General features: G+C 35.5%; 2 protein-coding genes across 2 annotated transcripts; both read right to left on the bottom strand.

Annotated features, from left to right (window-relative positions):
- Positions 1 to 2,216: 2,216 nt before the first annotated feature.
- Positions 2,217 to 4,261, bottom strand: LOC128547251 (serine/threonine-protein phosphatase 6 regulatory ankyrin repeat subunit B-like). The gene has a single exon (XM_053519360.1). It carries the CDS (start codon positions 4,259 to 4,261, stop codon positions 3,125 to 3,127), a length of 1,137 nt encoding a protein of 378 aa, XP_053375335.1. The 3' UTR covers positions 2,217 to 3,124.
- A 4,500-nt stretch (positions 4,262 to 8,761) lies between these two features.
- LOC123533907 (uncharacterized) lies at positions 8,762 to 11,653 on the bottom strand. The gene is made up of 4 exons (XM_053520465.1): positions 11,477 to 11,653; positions 9,725 to 10,274; positions 9,251 to 9,319; positions 8,762 to 8,791 (listed from the first exon to the last, which is right to left on the bottom strand). Exons 2-4 carry the CDS (start codon positions 10,253 to 10,255, stop codon positions 8,762 to 8,764), a joined length of 630 nt encoding a protein of 209 aa, XP_053376440.1. The 5' UTR covers positions 10,256 to 10,274; positions 11,477 to 11,653.
- Between the last annotated feature and the right edge of the window lie 8,991 nt (positions 11,654 to 20,644).

The raw sequence follows: 20,644 nt of genomic DNA, 5'->3' as shown, positions 1-20,644 counted from the left end.
ACTTATAATTACACAAATTTACATTTCCTTTTTCTCGTGCAGTTTTACGGATACTCTTTTTCGATAATAGGTTGTGTTTCATTAGGTATTATAATACAAAGGTCAACCATCGGGGTCAAGTTGCGTCCACCATAGAAACTTGCGGAAGGCATATAGTGATCCTCCTGTCCGTTCGTTCGTTCGTCCGTCCGTCCGTACGAGGTTAACCAAATGGGACCGTTTCGTCTAGCATCAATACCCCTTACTAGAATGACTTGATACTAATGCAGGTGTAACCTGTGACCATTCCTCATCTTCAGACATCACCTGACCTCAGTTTGACCTTGACCTCATTTTGAACTTAAGTTGCTTTATATGGGCCATCTCTTGGTTAACCGAATGGGACCGTTTCGTCTAGCATCAATACCGCTTACAAGAATGAATTGATACTAGTACAGATGTAACCTGTGACAATTCCTAATCTTCAAACATCACCTGACCTCAGTTTGACCTTGACCTTGACCTCATTTTGGACTTAGGTTGCTTTATATGGACCGTCTCTAGGTTAACCAAATGGGACCGTTTCGTCTAGCATCAGTACCGCTTACAAGAATGAATTGATACTAATGCAAATGTAACCTGTGACCATTCCTCATCTTCAGACATCATCTCACCTCAGTTTGACCTTAAACTTGACCTCGTTTTGTACTTAGGTTGCTTTGTATCGACAAGGATACCACCGGGGGCATCAAGAGTTATTGAACGCAGCTCCTTGTTTATTATTGAGTTTAGAATGTGAAATTGGAAGTTTAGTATATTATCGTCGATTTTTCTATACATAAAAATCCCCAGATGTAAGCAATCAACAATGGCAACTACAAGAAGTAGTTCAAAGATGTATGTTTCGGTTTTCGAAGTACAAAGAATGTGATTGTTTTGTCTCCGGTTTCTCACTCTATTAATGCACCGAGTTTAGTAGCTGAGAATACTTATATCTCGATAACCAATTAAAATCTGGTTCGGTATTTGACCAAATATTGGTGAAAATCAATATCTTCACATCTGTATCATTGTAAATGATATGTTCTCCTTCTATAAAACCATAGCTTGTGTAGTTTTGTGATTTTTTAGAAATGAGTAAATGTCTAAAAATAAATGAACTGATGACTTAACACCATTCGGTTTTGCAGAAATTTTAATGTTAATAACAACAAATGTTTTGAAATGAAATAAGATAAACGTACTTTTAGAATTTTAAAAGATACTGCCAAACATATAAAGGTATGAAGAAGTGTCGACTAATAAATAACACCCATATCAGAAGTATTTGGACTTACAATATGAGCAGCACTATTTGTTACTTTTTATTTCTACCAAGATAGGATACAGCAGACGAAAATACTAGAATCAGAATCGTTCTGTATGTGTGACATTGAAAAAAAGCATATTATTAGAAGTTTTATTTACATAAGAAAAAAGAACTTTTGATGAGATGTAGATACTAAGCAGATACAATTTGACCTTTACTAAGTAAACGGGGTCAATTACTTAAAATTGTCCACATTATGACTTTACACGAAGAACATTATAATTTTTCGCGGACCACACTAAGCTTATACATTGACTTACAAAATGACTTTTCATGGACCATTTATGACTTTACATGGACCACATAATGCTTTTACATGGACCATATCATGACTTTAAATGGACCAAATTATGACTTTAAATGGACCATATTATTATAACACATGGGTCACATCATGACTTTAAATGGACCATATTATTATAACACATGGGTCACATCATGACTTTAAATGGACCTTATTATTATAACACATGGGTCACATGACTGAACATGGATCATATTACGACTTTAAGGACCATATCATGATGTTACATGTACCGCGTTATGACTTAACACCGAAGTACACAGATCACATGATGATTTTGCATGGGCGATGTCATGAATTCACATCGACCACATTAATGATTTTTTAGATGGAACACATTGCGATTTTACATGAAAAACGCTATTACTTCACATGGTCTCTTGTGTTTGTTGTATAGCGTTTTCCCTTCATGATGAGTTTCTATATTTGTTTTACATTATCGTAACTTGTAAATCAGTCATCATATAGACTTAGAACATTACATGCATTGATTTATCCTTTTGCTACTTTTTTATAATATGTAGTAGTTATTTGCACAAAAACAGAATCTTAGGAAGAAATCAGTTAGCGTAAAACTTATTTATTTCTGAAATATACGTACACACGTGCATACATACAAATGAAATATAAACAGGCACAATATACGTAAGCTTTGATCAGTCATTTGCTATTTAAAGTAGTTTTGTTTCTTTGTTTGTTTTTGGTTTAACGCCGATTTTCAACAGTATTTTAGTTATGTAACGGTGGGCAGTTAACCTTAACAGTGTTCCTGGATGCTGTACCAGTACATACCTGTTCTCCTCTAGTAGTTGCCAACTTCCCCACATAGAATAGAGATGGAGGACGAATGATTTAAGACACCATGTCTTTTATCAAATCGTAACAGAGAACATACGCCCCGCCCGGGGACCGAACTCACGACCCCGCTTTCCGTAGAACTGCGCTCTCCCTACTGAGCTAAGCATGCGGACCTTAAAGTAGTTTTGAAAATACGCAATGCAACATAGCAAACATAAATTACACAATACATCCGTCGGTATAATACATTTGAAACAAATGATAAAAAATCAAATGTAAACAGGTAAAAAGTCAAAGTCAAGAAAAACATTCGCTGAGAACTTACTAAACAAGATGCCACAGAAATAAACATTGACATTGATCGTTTTGCATAAATTGTCACACTTTCACTGATTTTCGTACAATTATCAGTGGTTGGCTCAGTTTGCCAGAACTAGAAAATCGTATAATGGTGAGCTAAATAAATATATCATCGTCTGTCAATTTGCTCATTTCTTCGTGTTCATATTGACATTAAACTCAAAATCATTTAATTAAATACACAACTCAATTTAAAGTCAATATAACAAAAAATAAAAAAACAACAAAAAAAAAAAAAAAAAAACAAAAAAAAACAAACAAAAAAACAAAAAAACAAACACTGCTTTTCGATTTCCTGTTGCGATTAAACCATTTTAGTAAAAGTCATCAGGTTCGTACCCATCATCGTAATCTTCATACATATCTTGCAGGAAATCATTGTCATCGTACATGTCACCATCATCATAGTCATCGTGAACTGATTCAAAGTCCTCTCCTCCGAAATCGTAGTCTACAGGCGCAGCCTGAGCAATGATATTCAGCAGTTTTCTGATACTGTCAGGTGGTTGTCGTGTTGTTCTCACTTTAATAACTACACCAGCTTTATTCCTCAAGTTTGGCAGCTGTTTAGCGAATTCTGGATCAAATTCACTTATCAACTGCTCAGCCTGTTGTGAATTATCAACTTCATTTTCAGACAGTTTTTTCTTGCTTCTTCTTAGAATATGGTAAACTGTATCCCCTCTCTTTGTGATTATTCTTGGGTCTGCTCCATATTGTACGAGAAGAGTTCGTATTAGCTGAAGCTTGGCCTTCTCACATGCAGCATGGAGCGGGGTTCTTCCATACTTATCCCTTGCATTTACATCAGAGTACCTTGCCAACTGTTTTGCAATTTCATCTAGATTTTTATGAATTGCTGCATGGAGAGGGGTAAAACCTTGCTTTTGCGGTTTTCTCTTATTAGTTCTTTCATACTCTAACAGTTTTCTAATGCAGTCTTCTTGCTTCTTCATTATTGCGAAGAACAAAGGTGTCTGACCATAGAAATCTTGAACATTTGGATCCGCTCTTAGATCAATCAATGCATTTAGGAGCTCTTCATTTTTCTTCCAGACTGCAACATGGAACAAGGACATGCCTTTGATGACAGATTTTGTACCATATGATGAAATACGTAGTTTGTCCTGTGTACGGTCAGCAGCGTATAGCTCACGAAGTATTTCAACGTTACCTCTAATAGCAGCAATGTGTATTGGATAATGCCCTCTATGATCTTTTACAGTCAGTGAAGCATGCTTCCTAAGTAAAAGCTTTACCAGTTCCATATTCTCTAAATCCACTGCTAAGTGCAGTGGTGTTCTTTTGAACTTTCCTCCTTTGATATTGAGTGGAGCACCAGCCTCAAATAACATTTCAATGACATCTTCGTGTTTGTACAATATTGCCTTATGTAGAGCCGTCATTTTAGCAGTGTTTTGTACTCCAGTGTCAGCGCCTGAGTTTAGCATGCATATAACGGCTTCAGTCAGCCCTTTTCGCGCGGCTACAACCAACGGAAAGTTTCCATTAATCGCATTTCCTCTGTCATTAACGTCAGTTCCGGGTGTTGTAAGAACATATTCAGAAGCTCTATGCTCTTATGCATTGCAATGTAAATAGCATCTCCAGTCACCTTTGCCCCATGGCTCAGTAGGAATTCAACTGACTCTTTCTGTTTCGAGTGTGCGGCTAGAAGTAATGGGACTGAATGGTCGACATTTTCCTCTCCAACAATCTCTCTAGTGATGACTTCCTTCGCAAATACAATTGCTCCACTGTACCATGCATACCCATCAGACACATATCAAGCTGTTTCATCGATATCCCGTAATCAAGGAAATACCCCTTCATTCTCATCACCGGAACAGAAAAAACCTCATTTACGAGGTCCTCGTCAACAACGTAGTCAATGAACTCCTTCACAAACATTTCTGAGCTAAACGCCTTATGTTTAATGATACCAAAATCTATCGTGTTTATTATTTTGATGTCATTGTTTCTTTGTCCCGTTCTTTGTAGCGTTTGAAATTCATCTACTGTTGGAGTTTCTGCAACGGTATTGCAGTTTTTACGTAAAAGCATATTACTGCATTTTTCTACTAAGCAATGAAACTGTCTCTCCTTTAAGCTTACTTTAAAGTCATCTCGCGCGGCTTCACCAATGGAAATATACTCCATCAGAAAATCTCTAGGACAAATTTCCACGGTTTCCTCTGGCTTCTTCTTCCCAATGACCAGTCCGACCATGTCCCCAATGACATTGTGACTGAACGCATATTCTCCTGTCGCTTCACTGAAAACTAGATATCCTCCAACATGGGTATCAAGCGATAGTCGCATTGTCTCGAGAAATTCTTTATCAAGATCGTGGTCGAATATTTCTGCTATTCGTTTGATATGGTCTGAAGCAGTTTTCCTTGTCCGTAGTTCATCCCGTGATAATCGTTTATTTTCTTTGGCCCATACAGCAACAAGTGCCAAAAATTTATCCTTCTCTTTTCCTCTGTATAAATCTTCTAAATATTTCTTGTAGTGTGATGCAGGTTTCTTGAAAAAGGCTGCTCCTTTCCGCAACATGTTTTCATTTCTGACAAACATAGATGCACATTCGGGGAAGCCAAACAAAAAATCGTTAATGTCTTCTGTCGGCCCCCTTGAAGCTTCAACACATTCAAATATAGTGCAGTCTTCAAGCTGTTTCTCATTTTTCTCTGCTTGCATTTTAAGAATGGTTAGTTTTCTCATTCGTGTGTAAGTTCGAGGGAAGTAAGCAGAAGAACGGTTTCATTTTCATCTTTGAACATTGGCAAAGAACCCAGTTCCTCCTTAGATTCCTCAAATATGTAATGTCTGGATGTTATAATTACCCTCACGGCCTTTTCTTTGCTGCTTTTCTATATCAGTTAGGTATTGTCTCCAATCACCTACCTAATTTGATCAAGCGCACCTGCACCAAATATGTCATCTATTATAACTGCTATCAAACCCGTTTCAAAGACAGATCAATCTTACGCCAGTCAGATGGTGTGACAAACTTCAGGCAGTTTCGAGGCGACTCATGTGTAGCGCAAGTCTAGCAGCCATGGTTGTTTTGCCTTCGCCTGGGTGACCGGTGAGTATAACAATTTGTTTCTCCTCAAGAACTGTCTTCGCTTTCTGATAAGCAGCAGTTTCTACATATCGGTCATCGTCTTGATAGTCTTGGAAAAACAGTTCTGTGTTTGCTGAAAGAACATCGACCAAAAAGCTGATAGTGATTATTAATTACCAGTTCTGCGTTTTATTAGAATGAACACCAGAAGACATTTCCTAATTATATAGAAACAATGATAACTTTCAAAATTCAATAGAAGATACATATATAGTCGTAACTGAAAACATTTGTAAAATATAAGCAGAAGTAATGTAGATTTTCGCAGCCAGTAAGAAAAAAATCTTCATGTATATAACACCTGTTGCCTGCGCATGACAATAATGAAGTATTGTCTGTGATGATTGTAATGATTTTGGTAGTTAGCTTTCAACATCTTTATCAGATAATTCCTTGTCTCACCTCTTATACTCCTCATTTCTTCTGTAACTAAATCCAGTTGTCTGTCTTTTATATCATCAATTTTCTGCTTCTGGTCAGGTATATTGCATTTCGTAGCAAGTCGAAGCATAACCTAAAATATTTGAATGAAATGCAAAGTTTTACTAGTCGTTTTATATATCAAAACAATTACATGTAAATTGGTACTTCTTTTCAAAAAATGTTCTCTGTTTTGCAGTTACACGTTTCATGTTTCATATTAACAAATGAGGATCTACGATGATCTATCAACGCAATAACGTTCTCTGGATATAGATCGTCGCCTCTTGAACAGCTATTTAATGTGGTAGGTAAAGGTAGTTTTGTCCGAGACATTTTCTAACTTTCTCTTAGATTGTTATAAAAATTACATTTTGCTGTAAAGTACGAGTGAAGTTTTGTATCTTATCTTTTAGAAAATAACAGAAAACAACTTATTTGTAGCATTATGAAATGATATGTATTTGAACTGTTGTAACTATCTTTTAGATACTCATAATTTTTAGAGAAAGCTTCGGTTTCAGGGGCAAAATATATATTTGATAATTTTTTAATTTTTTTAGCAGCGCTTTATATTTTGCAGGTATTGAAACCTCTGGCAACAAAATATCGGAATTTGTCACACTTGAGATGCTGCTGATAAACAAGACTATGATCACGGGTGGTAAACGCGCAATCCAATTCCCGCTGGGAATACACCTAAAATGGGTTGCGCGACATCCGGTGCTAGTGTTGCGCGTAAAAAGACGAAATTGAGGTATGTGAAGTTATGATTTTGCTTAGTATGAGACAAGAATAAATTTTCTCGAAAAAAAAGCTAAATGCTATTCCACACAAATATGATAATACATCATGTATGTAAAATATCTGGTTTGCAATTTGATTCGAATTCGAATATGAAATCAACAAAAATGGCAGTTTCTGGCTTCATATGCCTAATCTGAGGACATCTGGTGCTTTTTATGATAACTCAACTGTTATAAAGTAACGGATATGAAAATTATTTGTTTCAAATTCTGCTTATGGAGACACAATTGACAAAAAATCATCGGGAATGGGGTTGCGCATCTGGAATGGAGTTGCTCATATACATCATGTATATAATGTATACGCACAACTCCATTTCCGGGGCGCAACCCTTCCCCCAAAAGCAACATTACATTCAAGTGTATGTACTAATACTCATGACTGTTTTAAACGTGTTTGATCATTAGAAGCGTCACATTTCCCGAAAGAAGGCACAAGAGTTAGAAAATTTGCATTTTTCATGATTCCATACTTTTTTGACAGTTAGAGCCAGCAGAGTTTTTCGTAATAACGGCTGATTCTTTAATAAGTTGATATTTCACACATATGATCTTAATTCATTTTTGTGTCGAATAGCATTTTTCTTTTTTTTTTCGAAAACACTCGAAAATGTGTCATTATTTACAAAAACTAAAACCCACCTACCTCGATTTTGTATATATTGATGTGCAACACCAGCACCGGATGTCGCGCAACCCATTTTAAGCGTATTCCCAGTGGGAATTGGATTGCGCGTTTACCACCCGTGATGATGGCCCTTTATTGCTTATCAGTGCTGTGTAGTACAGAGACAGACAAGATAACGAGATAGATCAGTTTGAAATGTACAAACACTAGACAATATATTTGTAGTACAAGTAGGGGTAGGGGTATGGGGTCCTCTAACGAAATAATTTAAATATTTGTATACAATTTTTTAAGCCATTGTACACTGACAAACATTGAAAAAACCCAACAGATTAACAATAAAACATCGAGTTACCTACCAATTTGAGATTTATTTTATTTGATACTATATGATCTTTCTAGCATTCCTGCAAAGTTGCATGAAAATATATGATGATCAACAACCATACAACAAACATAACTCACTGAGACACTTAGGTAAATGAAAAAAATATATATCAGACTAGGTTATCTTCATGTCAATATGTATAAACACGTTCTGTGTCAGGTGTTTTGTTGTCCTTTTGCCAAACAGATAAAAATATATGAAGATTCGACATTTGAAATATTTCGACACAAATGTATCAGAAAATGCAAACTGCTTGTAAACACCGAGGCAGATGTCGTTTTATTTTTGTTAGAAGGTTCTGATAAAATAATGAGTTTTGCTCCGTTGATGTATTGAATTATGACTGATTTACTGAAACGACCAGCATGGATCCAGACCAGTCTGCGCATTCGCGCAGTCTGGTCTGGATCCATGCTGTTCGCTTTCGAAGCCTATCGCAATTAGAGAAACCGTTAGCGAACAGCATGGATCCTGACCAGACAGCGCGGATGCGCAGGCTGGTCTGGATCAATGCTGATCGCAAATGCACTATATTGGTTTTCTCATGGCACGGCTCAATTATATAATTTCTTGAAATTACTTCAGGTATTTAATAGCCTGCATTATCTGTAATGTACATTTAATAAAACCATTCCCTTTTTCTAATTTATATCAAATAAATTGTCACCTCAGTGCAAACAAAGGTCGTGCTGCCTTTTCATTTCAATGCGCTAAGGCGAGGAAACATTCTTTTCATTCCCTTATACTTTGGATAAAGTTACATAAACTTTGTTAGTAAAGTGCCCAACAAATGTACCGAGCCATCTAATTCGGTGCCCACATTCTTTTAAATGAAACGAATGGTCTTTTACCTGACTGAAATATTACTTAAAATGTGACAACTTTCCCCTTGAAACTTTAGTTTATCTTGTCGAAAGGTATATACAGCACCTTTTTGGAATACAGTGTCAATTTGTGTATTAACTTATTCCGATAAGCACTTAATTTCAAGCTTTAGCATAATTGTATCCCCGCTAAATACACAGAAAAGATCAGAAACTCAATTTAACTTGTTAACAAGCATACCTTTTCCCCCAAAATCCCACTTGTCTCAAATTCCCCCTGCTCAAGTGAAGCAACCTGCTTATGCTGCATCTGGACAATTAGATAATGTGACATTCATAATTAAGTTTCCCTTTTGAGCCGGGTTATTTAATGTGTTACTGTACGGTAAGACTGTTTGCTGTACATCTAGATACATTCTATACTGTAGACTCTACATGGAAAACGCATCAATGGTAAAATTTGAGAGTAAAATAAATTTAAATCTCTTGCAAAGAACCCTTTCACAAAATAATAAAATTAACATAGAAATGAGATTTTTGACTTAACATGAAGCAAACAAAGGCAACTTTGACTAAAATGAAGCCAATCAAAACGACTGAAAACAATATCTAAGCATTTACTCAGTTTTCAAACAATTAATCGAGCATGAAATGTCTTTAATTGTACACAGAATGCTGTATAGTTCATTTTACTTGTTCATAAGTCTGTTCATACCTGATTTCTCATGTTCCTTAAACGAACAATGTCGGCCTCCTCATCAACCATCTTATCCGGTATTTTACTGTTGTCGTTTTCACTCCACCATTTCGATTTTGACTGGAGTCCACATATGTTCCTCAGAAGATAAACTAAAAGTGATACATCGAAAGTATCTGAAGAAGGTGGGTGATACTGCGGAAATAGATTACTTATCTGTGTTTTGCTGAGAAGGTTGTTTTTCTTTGCATAGTTAAATGTTTTCATACACTGTTGCAGCTTAACATGGAGTTGTTGCGGTGGCACAGAATGATCAAATCTTGCCTTTAAAATAGCTGTCCCCTCTTTTACAATGAGTAAATGAAGACGGAGATAGTATGCCTCTTTCTTCTCCGGATCAACAGGTGCTCCGCCAGGTACTCCTCCAAGTGCTCCACCAGGTACTCCTCCAAGTGCTCCTCCAGGTATTCCTCCAAGTGCTCCTCCAGGTACTACACCAGGAGCTCCTCCTAATCCTGGTACTCCGCCAGCTACTCCCCCAAAAGCCATTTTTATCTTTTGTCACAATCTGAAGAAAAACAGTACGACAGGAATGTTTAACCAATACTGTTACAACGTCCAAGGAAAAGTGAATTTAGAATGGTCCAGTGTAAACGACAAAAAGTTTGCTCATTTTGTTTTGACTCACAGTTTTCATTATTGTTCATTGAAATCCCATCTGTGTACTTGATGTTCATCTATGAAATATTTAAAACTCATATTTATGAATGTGAGCAATCTATTATATACTTGCAAACCAGTTCTCCTATAGTCGGCAAAATAATTCTGAACACTTATATGAATGAATGATGACACATTTATCATGCATATCCACTGAAAAACAATTCAAGAACAACATTACGAAGAAAACAATATAAAAATTGAAAATATTTTGCTATAAGGCACACAAGGGATCAGATCGCAAAAGTCTTGACATGTAAGACATATGCACAAATGCAGTGTCGAACAAAACATGCAGATCTCAATCATATACATTCAATATTGTTGTGCTCAACTAAACATACATGTTTCTGTACTAAATGCGAAGAGCAAAACGAAATTGCTTGAATGGACTACTTTGCGAGTACCAAGTGAACGAACATAATACGTTCAAGATCCCAATGCAACCGTAATAGTAAAATTCTCTTGTAAATTGACAGTAAGTGTAATCTTCTACATAACACAGTTGTGCATAATAATCGTCCGAGTTATTTAATGGTTCGTGATATATTTAACAATAACCTTTATTTAAAAAGCAAAAGTGAAAATGACATAAATGTACAATCAGTGTTTTAGTGCTTTGGCCTTCGTCATCGTTCCTGTTTTAAAGTAGATCTACGAGGACTATGGAAAGAATATTTTAGTACCACCATTTTGTAGAAAGAATCAAAATCTTTCCCATACTTTTTAACATAAACGTTTAATAGGCTGTTAAAAACATATCTTTTTTTCCCGAAAAGTAAAAAGGCCGAACACACATTTTGGGATTTTAAAACACTTGACCATCGGCCGATTTTTATAGGCAGTTACTTTAATTGATGTAGGCCTATTATTTATATGTAATATTTTTCAGCAATATATCTATGTGTGCAGAAGGTTTGCTTCATAAATCAGATATTTGCAAATGAATGTTTTAAAACGAATCAGTACATGTTAAAGTATCAGTTTCAGGGACGGTATCAAGGATGGGTTACTTATTATATCATGTTTTGCGAATGACTGATGTCTCACTTTCAGGCTATAGAAGTGTTTGCCAGCCAAAATTTAGACAGCGCGCGTCGGGTGCACCCCCCTCTGGACACGCCCTTGAGTTTCATTTTTATTTTCTGAAAATTTGTTCTGATAACTCGAACACACTGTATTGATCTGTTACTGTTTAGGGTACATAATAACTGCCAAACAGAAGAGAAAGTTAAAGAAATACACGCATAGAGTCTATACTGTGAAAAATAAAAACAACTTTAAAACCGAAAGTCGGAAATTTTCATTGGTTCCTACTTTCGGTTTTAGATGCTGGATGAACGATAAGAGTTGGGTTAAAATATGTTAAACTGTGAAAAGTACAACACTTTTTACATGTTTTATAAATGCATTATACCAATATTATGTGGTATTCCTATCCGAATAGCACATCGATATCAAGGAACAAGCTTTTAAGTTTACGTGACATTGTTGCAGGTATAAAATCGATGTTGACACTTTGCCCTTGAAACGGAAACTGAAATAACATAATGCGGATATGTAATATTTTGCGGCTTACATTTACTCGCGATCATGCATTTTGTTGGTATGAACTGAATTGTGGAGAGCGTTCATTTTAAAGATATTTGCATATCATTGTGGCGGTAAATACGAGAAAGGGTTTAAAACCATTTTTTTTTATACAACGACATTCTTATATAAATTTCCGATTGATTTTAAACCCAATTAGATTCCTTTCCCATTTTTTTAAATAACATGCTTTGAATGACAAAATCTTGTTTTCCACGTTCCACGTAAAACAAACACTTCCCACACCGCTTTCACATAATACTTTCTCGAGCTTCAGACTAAATCTCAAATCAAAGAAACATCTTTCTATGTGTTTTAAATTTAATTAGTTACATGGTTGGACTTATACCAACTTCCATCAACTTAATGATATTTGACCGTCAGCAAAAATATACGAAATTCCTATTTGTCTAGTATCGACTTGATGTCCGAAAAAAATATATGACCGATAAAACGTCAACTTTTCAAAACATGTGCCTACTCGGCATTGAATTCTGATGCTGGACCAATGTTGATAACATATCCAATGTCGTGTCGACTTGATACATGAAATGACAATTCGTATTAAATAAAGGGAGATATATAAAATATTTAATGTTATGTTTGCAAAATACATTTGTAATAAGATTTTCTTTTCGAATTGCATTGCTTGAATAAGTTATAAAGAACTTTTGAAAAAAATATAGGAAAATTATAGGCGTCTATACACAACTTCTACGATTTGGGAATAGGCAGTGGTGCATTTTCTATCGCTTGGATGTTTTAAAGAATGATACCCGGAATTATGATGCCTTTTCTCTTTTACATCGGGACAGTTAAAGATGACAAAATTTATTTCTATTTCTTGTTTTAAATCTATTTTACTTAAAGTAATTAGTAACAGAACTTTTTTATTTCCCTTCTATCTTCTTCAGCAACACATTTTCGCAGCTACTGTATCTGGACCATACTATATACAAAACATTAAACGAAGCACTGCGTAGCAAGTGCTTGGAGAAGTAAGTGGTATCTGATACCGTTTCAACTTTCGTACTCTGCAGCAGCAGCAATGGATAATATATAACAAAATAAATCGTTCAAGAATTTTTGTTTGTTGTTTCCACCTTTCTATCTAATACAGAACGCGATCTCTTAGAGTTTGTGTGATTTTAGTCATTGCTTTTATTCAGACAGAGTCGTCGTTTGTGAAGCTGTTATCTGAATGCATGAATTTGATATGTGGCTACGCTATTTCACATATTCCGCATATTGACATACCCGCATTAACTCGACTGTACTGGAATATTGAATATTTGTACACTTATCAACTGAAAAAAATATTTAAAATTCTTGGGTGGTGCCCCACAATGTTGTTTTTCTTACTTGTCTGTTTGTTTATCTGTGTATGTTGGTTGTGTGTGCGTGCGTGCGTGCGTGTTTGTGTGTGTGTGTGTCTGTGTGTCTATTGTACGTTGGTGTCTGCGCTGCTTTGGTTTACGTTGTAGGTTACTGCGTTTAAGGAACGTGGATATTCATCATTGCACCCCCCCCCCCAACATCCGACCCTTTTATCTACCCCTTAGCCCTCTCCCTCCTTTTTCTGTATTTTGCATATAATTAAAATATATTTTTACCGTCTACAATATTTTTCCGTTACAGCTTCTTTTTGTTATGGGCCTACTTTGCGATGCATGGTTCTATGGCTGTGTTTGGTGTGCTCTGTGCTCACGGGAAATCTACCCTTACCTTTTATCGTTTACCTTTTGCTATTTCATGTCCAGCTTTTAACAATGTTCCATCTTGTGTCTTATAGGGATGATTGGAATGGACAGTTTATAAATGCCAACCGATATACAGCAACTATAAACGGAAATACAAACAGTACAGAACGGCAAACAGTCATTTCGGTAAACTTGAAATTGGAAAACTTCAAATTGTCTGAAAAGTTACGAAATAATAAAGCAACAAAAATGTTTCCTATCATAAAAGGCTTGTTGTCTCAATCAGACTATATTTTGTGTGTTGACACGATGGTGAAGATAGAAAGCGAAATTAAGGATACATTAAGTAGTGAGTGGGTGCTTTACTTTTACAAAGTTTTCTGCAACATTTCCAACGAAAAAAATAATATGTAGCATACCAAAATAAAGTAGAAAGATTAAGCTATACCTGTGTACTATTTTTGTAAGAGTTTATGCATCAAAATTCTGTTAGGATAACAAATTATGTAAAACTCTATTGTTATCTTCAAACAGATACTTTAAATGAGCCAAAATTGTGTGTACTATGTGGCAGTCCAATGACTACAAAAGTGTATCATAAATTCTCTCAAAATTGTCATTAAAAAGAGTTACAAAGAATTATTTTTTTGCGATTCCTTCCTCACTGAATTAAAAGTGATTTGACAACGGGTTAATGAGTTAAAAATCTGTGATCCTCTTTTATAGAAACACTCTTCAAAAAAACAACAACAAAAAACAAGAGGGCCATGATGGCCCTATATATCGCTCACCAGAGTTGATCCGGCCTACTGACCTAGTTTTTGACCCCACATGACAAGAGTTGAACTTGATCATCAAGAAAAACATTCTGATTAAATTCCGTAAAGATTTGGTTACAACTGTGCCCTCTAGAGTGTTCACAAGCTTTTCTCGTGATTTGACCAGGTGACCTAGTTTCTGACCCCACATGGCCCAGATTCGAACTTGACCTACAGATTATCAAAACAAACATTCTGACTAATTCTGATGAGTTTCAAACATAGATTGTGGTCTCTAGAGTGTTGAAAACATTTTCCATTGATCTGGCCTAGTGACCTAGTTTTTGAACCCATATCACCCAGATTCAAACTTGACATAGAAATGATTAAGACAAACATTCTGACTTAGTTTCATAAAGATTGAGTTACAACTGTGGCCTTTAAATTATCCATAAGCTTTTCCTTTGATTTGACCAGGTGACCTAGTTTTTGACCACACATGACCCAGATTCAAACTTAACCTAGAAATCATCAGGCCAAACTTTCTGACTAAGTTTCATAAATATTGGGACACAACTGTGGCCTCTAGAGTGTTCACAAGCTTTTCCTTTGATTTGACTAGGTGACCTAGTTTTTGACCCAACATGACCCAGTTTTTAACATGACCTAAAGATCATCAAGACTAACATTCTGACCAAGATTCATAAAGATTAGGTCACAAATGTGGTCTCTACAGTGTTCACAAGCTTTTCTTTGATCTGACCTACTGACCTAGTTTTTGACCCCACATAACCCAGTTTTAAATTTGACCTAGAGATCATCAAGACTAACATTCTGACCAGGTTTTATAAATATTGCATCACAAATGTAGTCTCTAGAGCGTTCACAAGCTTTTCCTTTGATCTGACCTACTGACCTAGTTTTAATCCCACATGACCCAGTTTTAAACTTGACATAGAGATCATCAAGACTAACATTCTGACATTGTTTCATAAAGATTGGGTCAAAACTGTGGTCTTTAGAGTGTTCACAAGCTTTTCCTTTGAGCTTACCTACTGACCTAGTTTTTCGTCCCACATGACCCAGTTTCACATTTTGAGCTAGTGATCATCAAGGCTAACATTCTGACCAAGTTTCATAAAGATTGGGTCAAAAATGTGGTCTCTACAGTGTTCACAAGCTTTTCCATTGATCTGACCTACTGACCTAGTTTTTGACTCCACAAGACCCAGTTTCAAACTTGACCTAGAGATCATAAAGACTAACATTCTGACCAAGTTTCATAAAGATTAGATCACAAATTTGGTCTCTAGAGTGTTCACAAGCTTTTCCTTTGATCTGACCTACTGGCCTAGATTTTAACCACACATGGCCCAGTTTCAAACCTGATCTAGAGATCATCAAGACTAACATTCTGACCAAGTTTCATGAAGATTAGGTCAAAAATATGGTCTCTAGTGTATTCACAAGCTTTTCCTTTGATCTGACCTACTGACCTAGTTTTTGATCGAACATGACCTAGAGGTCATCAAGACTAACATTCTGACCAAGTTTCATAAAGATTAGGTCACAAATGTGGCCTCTAGAATGTTCACAAGGCAATTGTTGACGGACGACACACGCCGACTTTGTGCTCTGGTGAGCTAAAAAATAAATAAATAAAAAAATAAATAAATAAAAAAAAAAGAGAGAAAGAACTGACTGCCAACACTTTTATGCAATTTCCTTCACAAATAAAGAAATTGAGTCACTGTCAATTGTGAATTTCTTTTCTGAGAAAAAGACAAAAACTTTTTCCTTAGGCTCCTCCTTCATTAAAGGCTGAACTTCTTTGATTTTTCTGCCAAAGAATCAGACTACTTTATTCTTTAATTCCATGTATTAATAGGTTGACAGATTGAACGTCACAAATAATTAAACCTCTCTACCAAGACAGCCAGTTAAAATTCGTTATATTTACCTGGTAGGTTCAAGCTGCACTGGGACCAAAATTCTTTTCCTTATTTTCCCTTTTTCTAGTAAGTTTTTACTTCTTTCAAAACGTTTTATTGATTTATTGTACAAAAGTAGAAAAATATCATTTGATAAGCGATTTTTTGCTGTTCAAAGTGAATTTACCTCTGAAACAGAAGGGGTAGAGTTAGACATCTTTAAAAAAGCTGAGTTACATGCGGTAGAGGTATACTATTTTGCCTTCACTCTTTAGATTACATATTGTGGAAGAAATCTAGGTAGGTGTTACTTCTGCTCCAAGGTTATTTTTGAATGAAATGAGCAAAATTCAAAACAGACCCGCAGGATTCGACCGTAATTTTTCAATGTTGCAGTTAGATTTCTGTCTCATTAAATCCGTTTACTTGAGGCACCATAGATAAAAATGATATTGACAGTTTTATTTTGTGTTTTATAATTGTTTACAAATAGTTTGATTTTTCTTTTATTAAAATTAATGGTAGCAAACGTTTTGGATAGTGGCCATCACTTTGAAATTCGTCTCTACTTGAGCTTGTGGAAATACCATAAATTATACAAAATTAATAAAAAAATCGGCATAGAAAAAATTGTTTAAAAATTTCAACAAAGTGCGAATCACGGTCCACTTTAAGAATATACCAAGCAAATGCCAGTTACAAATTACTTAATTTTATGACATTGATCGTTTGGTATTGTCCGTAAGTATTGACCTGGCACTCATGAATATTCCGAATATTTCCGTAAATTAATTTTCGGTTTCCGGACATAAATAGCGATACAACTATAACATATATAATTCTTTAATAACATAATGTCACATGTGCAGGTAGCTGAGCGGAAAAAGCGCTTAGCTGCCAGTCTCGTGGTTGAAGGTTCGAGTCCTACGTCTGACCGTATCAGTTCAAACTACACTTATCGGATCAAACATATCGTGATTTTTATGGTTCATTTACTGAAAGTTATCATATTTAACCGAGAGAAAAAGTAGAAAAAGTGGAATAAAATTGTTTTAAATTTATCTTCGGATAAAAATACAAATTACTTGTCACCAGTGTTTCCTGAAAATAAATTCTACAAGAGAAACAATTAAAATTCATGAAATATGATACATAAAATAATATAACAATAAAACAGGTATCAATAACATTACATAAACAAATAATCTAAAGGTGATTTTGAACACGTGGTAACGTGCATGGTAGTCAGACACCTTACCACTACGCTACCGTGCCATAGGTTAACTGTATGTTATTTTAGTAATATAGATATTTTCACGATACAAATATTGCGTAAATTAACGAAAACGTCCGAATATATTGGCGAAGATTAATGAGTGCCAGGTCAATACTTACGGACAATAGATGTGGCCTTTTTCATAGATAATAACTAATGGTAAGCGTATTAAATATATTATATACTGCCAATTTGATCTCTTTTTCGTATTGTTATTGACATAAAATTGAACCCCATTTTATAAAATACACAACAACACTATTCGTCAAGGTCAGTCACATTGCTTTTCGATTACATACCGGGTATTGCAATTTACCAATTTTAGTAAAAGTCATAAACATCGTATCTATCATCGTCATATTCATACATATCTTGCAAGAAATCAATGTCATCGTACATATCACCGTCATCTTCTTGCTCCAAATCGCAGTCCATAGCCGGAGCCTGAACAAGGAAATGCAGTGGTTTCTGACAGGGTGTTGCCTTGTATATTTCACTTAAATAACTATACACCGGCTTTATTTTTCAAGTTTGGCAGCTGTTTGTTCTGGATCTAATTCACTTATCAACTGTTCGGCTTCTTTTGAAACATCAACTTTATATCAACCAATAATATTGTTGCTGAACGCATATTCTCCTGTCACTTCACTGAAAACAAGATATCGCTATTCAAATTTTGGTCGAATATTTCTGCTATTCGTTTTAAACGATCCGAGGCAGTTTTTACCTCTCTAACATCATTTTGTGACATATATTTATTTTCTTTGGTTGGACCATACTGAAACAAGTGCCAAACAATTAATCCTTTTTCCCCTCAGTATAAATCTAAATATCTCTTGAAGAATGAAACAAGTTTCTTGAGAAATTGTGCTTCTTTCTTCAGCATATTTTCACTTCTGACAAACATTAATGCGCATTCTAAAAATCCAGACAGAAGTCGTATATGTCTTCTGTTTTTCCTTTTGAAGCCTCAAGACAATCAAGTATGATATGGTCAAACAGTTACTTGGCATTCCTCATGACTAGCATCTTTAGAAGTGCAGTCTTCTCGTCCTGTGTGAAATCGGAGGAAGTAAGAAGAACAGTTTCATTTTCATCCTTGAACATTGGCAAATAGTCCAGTTCCTCCTTAGATTTCTCAAATATGTAATGTCTAGATGTTATAATAACTCGCAATGCCCTTTTCTTTACTGCATTTTCTATTTCAGAAAGGTAAGGTCTCCAGGCACCTATCAACTTTTGATCTAGCGCACCAGCACCGAATATATCATCTATTATAAGTGTATTGATTATCTTCAAAGACAGATCAATTTTACGCCGGTCAGATGGCGCAACTAACTTACAGTTTCGAGACTGACCACGGTGTATGGCAAGTCTAGCTGCCATGGTTGTTTTGCCTTCGCCTGGGTGACCGGTCAGTATAACAATGTGTTTGTCCTCAAGAACTGCCTTCGCTTTCTGATAAGTAGCGGTTTCTACATATTTGTCATCTTCTTGATAGTCTTGAAGATAAAGCTTTGTGTTTGCTGAAGGAACATCGGAAAAGAAAACGCTGATAAAATTAGCAATACCAGTAATGTGATTCATAATCTCGAATGAAGGTCAACAGATATCACCTGAATGATTATGTACCGTTTTAAACGCCATGACAACTTTGACAGTACAAGTAATAAATAAAAATACAGACATATTCAGAGAAGATCACATCTGTAAAACCTAAGCATCAGAACTGGAAATGTATTACATGTTACAAAATAGAATTGCATAATGATATATTTTCCCTACCTAATTACCTAATAACAGTCGTTAATGGGTCAATCGAGTGGAAACAAAGATATTGTTAAGGCTGGCCTAGACATTTTAAAAAGCACAAAGTTATTTCATCAAAGCTGTTGCCTGAGCATACAATACTTTATAACAAGCGGTTTCTATTCTGATTCTAATGATTTTCAAAATTCTTTATTAAAATATGTCTCACCCATTATACTGCTCATTTCTGCAGTCACTAAATCCAGTTGTTTAACCATTATACCACAGATTTTCTGGTTCTGGTCCTGTATGTTGCATCTTTGAGCAAACCGAAACATAACCTAAAATAGAAATACAGTGTATGCTGCTAATTGCTTGTTTTGTAAAACAAAAGGGTCATGGTGGCCCTAGATCCCTCACCTAAGTTTAACAGTTTCACAACACAAAGATGTTTCATTGCGACTATGGTTGTTTTTAGCTCACCTGAGCACGAAGTGCGTGCTCAAAGTTGAGCTTTTGTGATCGCACTGTGTCCGTCGTCCGGCAGTCGTCCGTCGTCAACAATTTGACTGTTAACACTCTAGAAGTCACAATTTTGGTCCAATCTTAATGAAACTTAGTCAGAATGTTACTCTCAATAAAATCTTGGATAAGTTCGATATTGGATTATCTGGGATTAAAAAATAGGGCACCAGGTCAAATCAAAGGAAAAGCCTGTTAACACTCTAAAGGCCACATTGATGACTTTATCTTTATGAAACTTTGTCAGAATGTTAATCTTGATTATCTTTAGGTCAAGTTCGAATCTGGGTTACATTGAGTCAAAAACTAGGTCACCAGGTCAAATCAAAGGAAAAGAAAGCTTGTTAACATTCTAAAGGCCACATTTATAACTGTATCTTCATGTAACTTGGTCAGAATGTTAATCATGATGATCTTTAGGTCAAGTTAAAATCTAGGTCAAGTAGAATTAGAAACTAGGTCACCAGGTTAAATCAAAGGTAAGGCTGGTTAACACTCGAAATGCCACATTTATGACCATACCACAATTACACTTGGTCAGAATATTAACCTTGATAATCTTTAGGTCAAGTTTATATCTGGGTAAGGTGGGGTCAAAAACTAGGTCACCAGGTCAAATCAAAGGAAAAGCTAGTTAACACCCTACAGGCCACATTTATGAAATATCTTAATGAAACTTGGTCAAGTTGAAA

Source organism: Mercenaria mercenaria, chromosome 12, assembly GCF_021730395.1.
Source record: "Mercenaria mercenaria strain notata chromosome 12, MADL_Memer_1, whole genome shotgun sequence".
NCBI classification, from domain to species: Eukaryota; Metazoa; Mollusca; class Bivalvia; order Venerida; family Veneridae; genus Mercenaria; species Mercenaria mercenaria.
Note: the sequence above shows the minus strand (reverse complement) of the source record. Positions and strands in the feature narration are given on the sequence as shown.

Bases quoted from the DNA above. Each gene is read 5' to 3' on its own strand.
- LOC128547251 (XM_053519360.1), bottom strand. From the start codon at position 4,261: ATGCTAAACTCAGGCGCTGACACTGGAGTACAAAACACTGCTAAAATG.
- LOC123533907 (XM_053520465.1), bottom strand. From the start codon at position 10,255: ATGGCTTTTGGGGGAGTAGCTGGCGGAGTACCAGGATTAGGAGGAGCT. The intron at 9,320-9,724 runs GTATGAACAGAC...CTAATTGTCCAG, and splicing joins TAAGGAACATGAGAAATCAG to ATGCAGCATAAGCAGGTTGC. The intron at 8,792-9,250 runs GTATGCTTGTTA...TGTACATTACAG, and splicing joins GTGGGATTTTGGGGGAAAAG to ATAATGCAGGCTATTAAATA.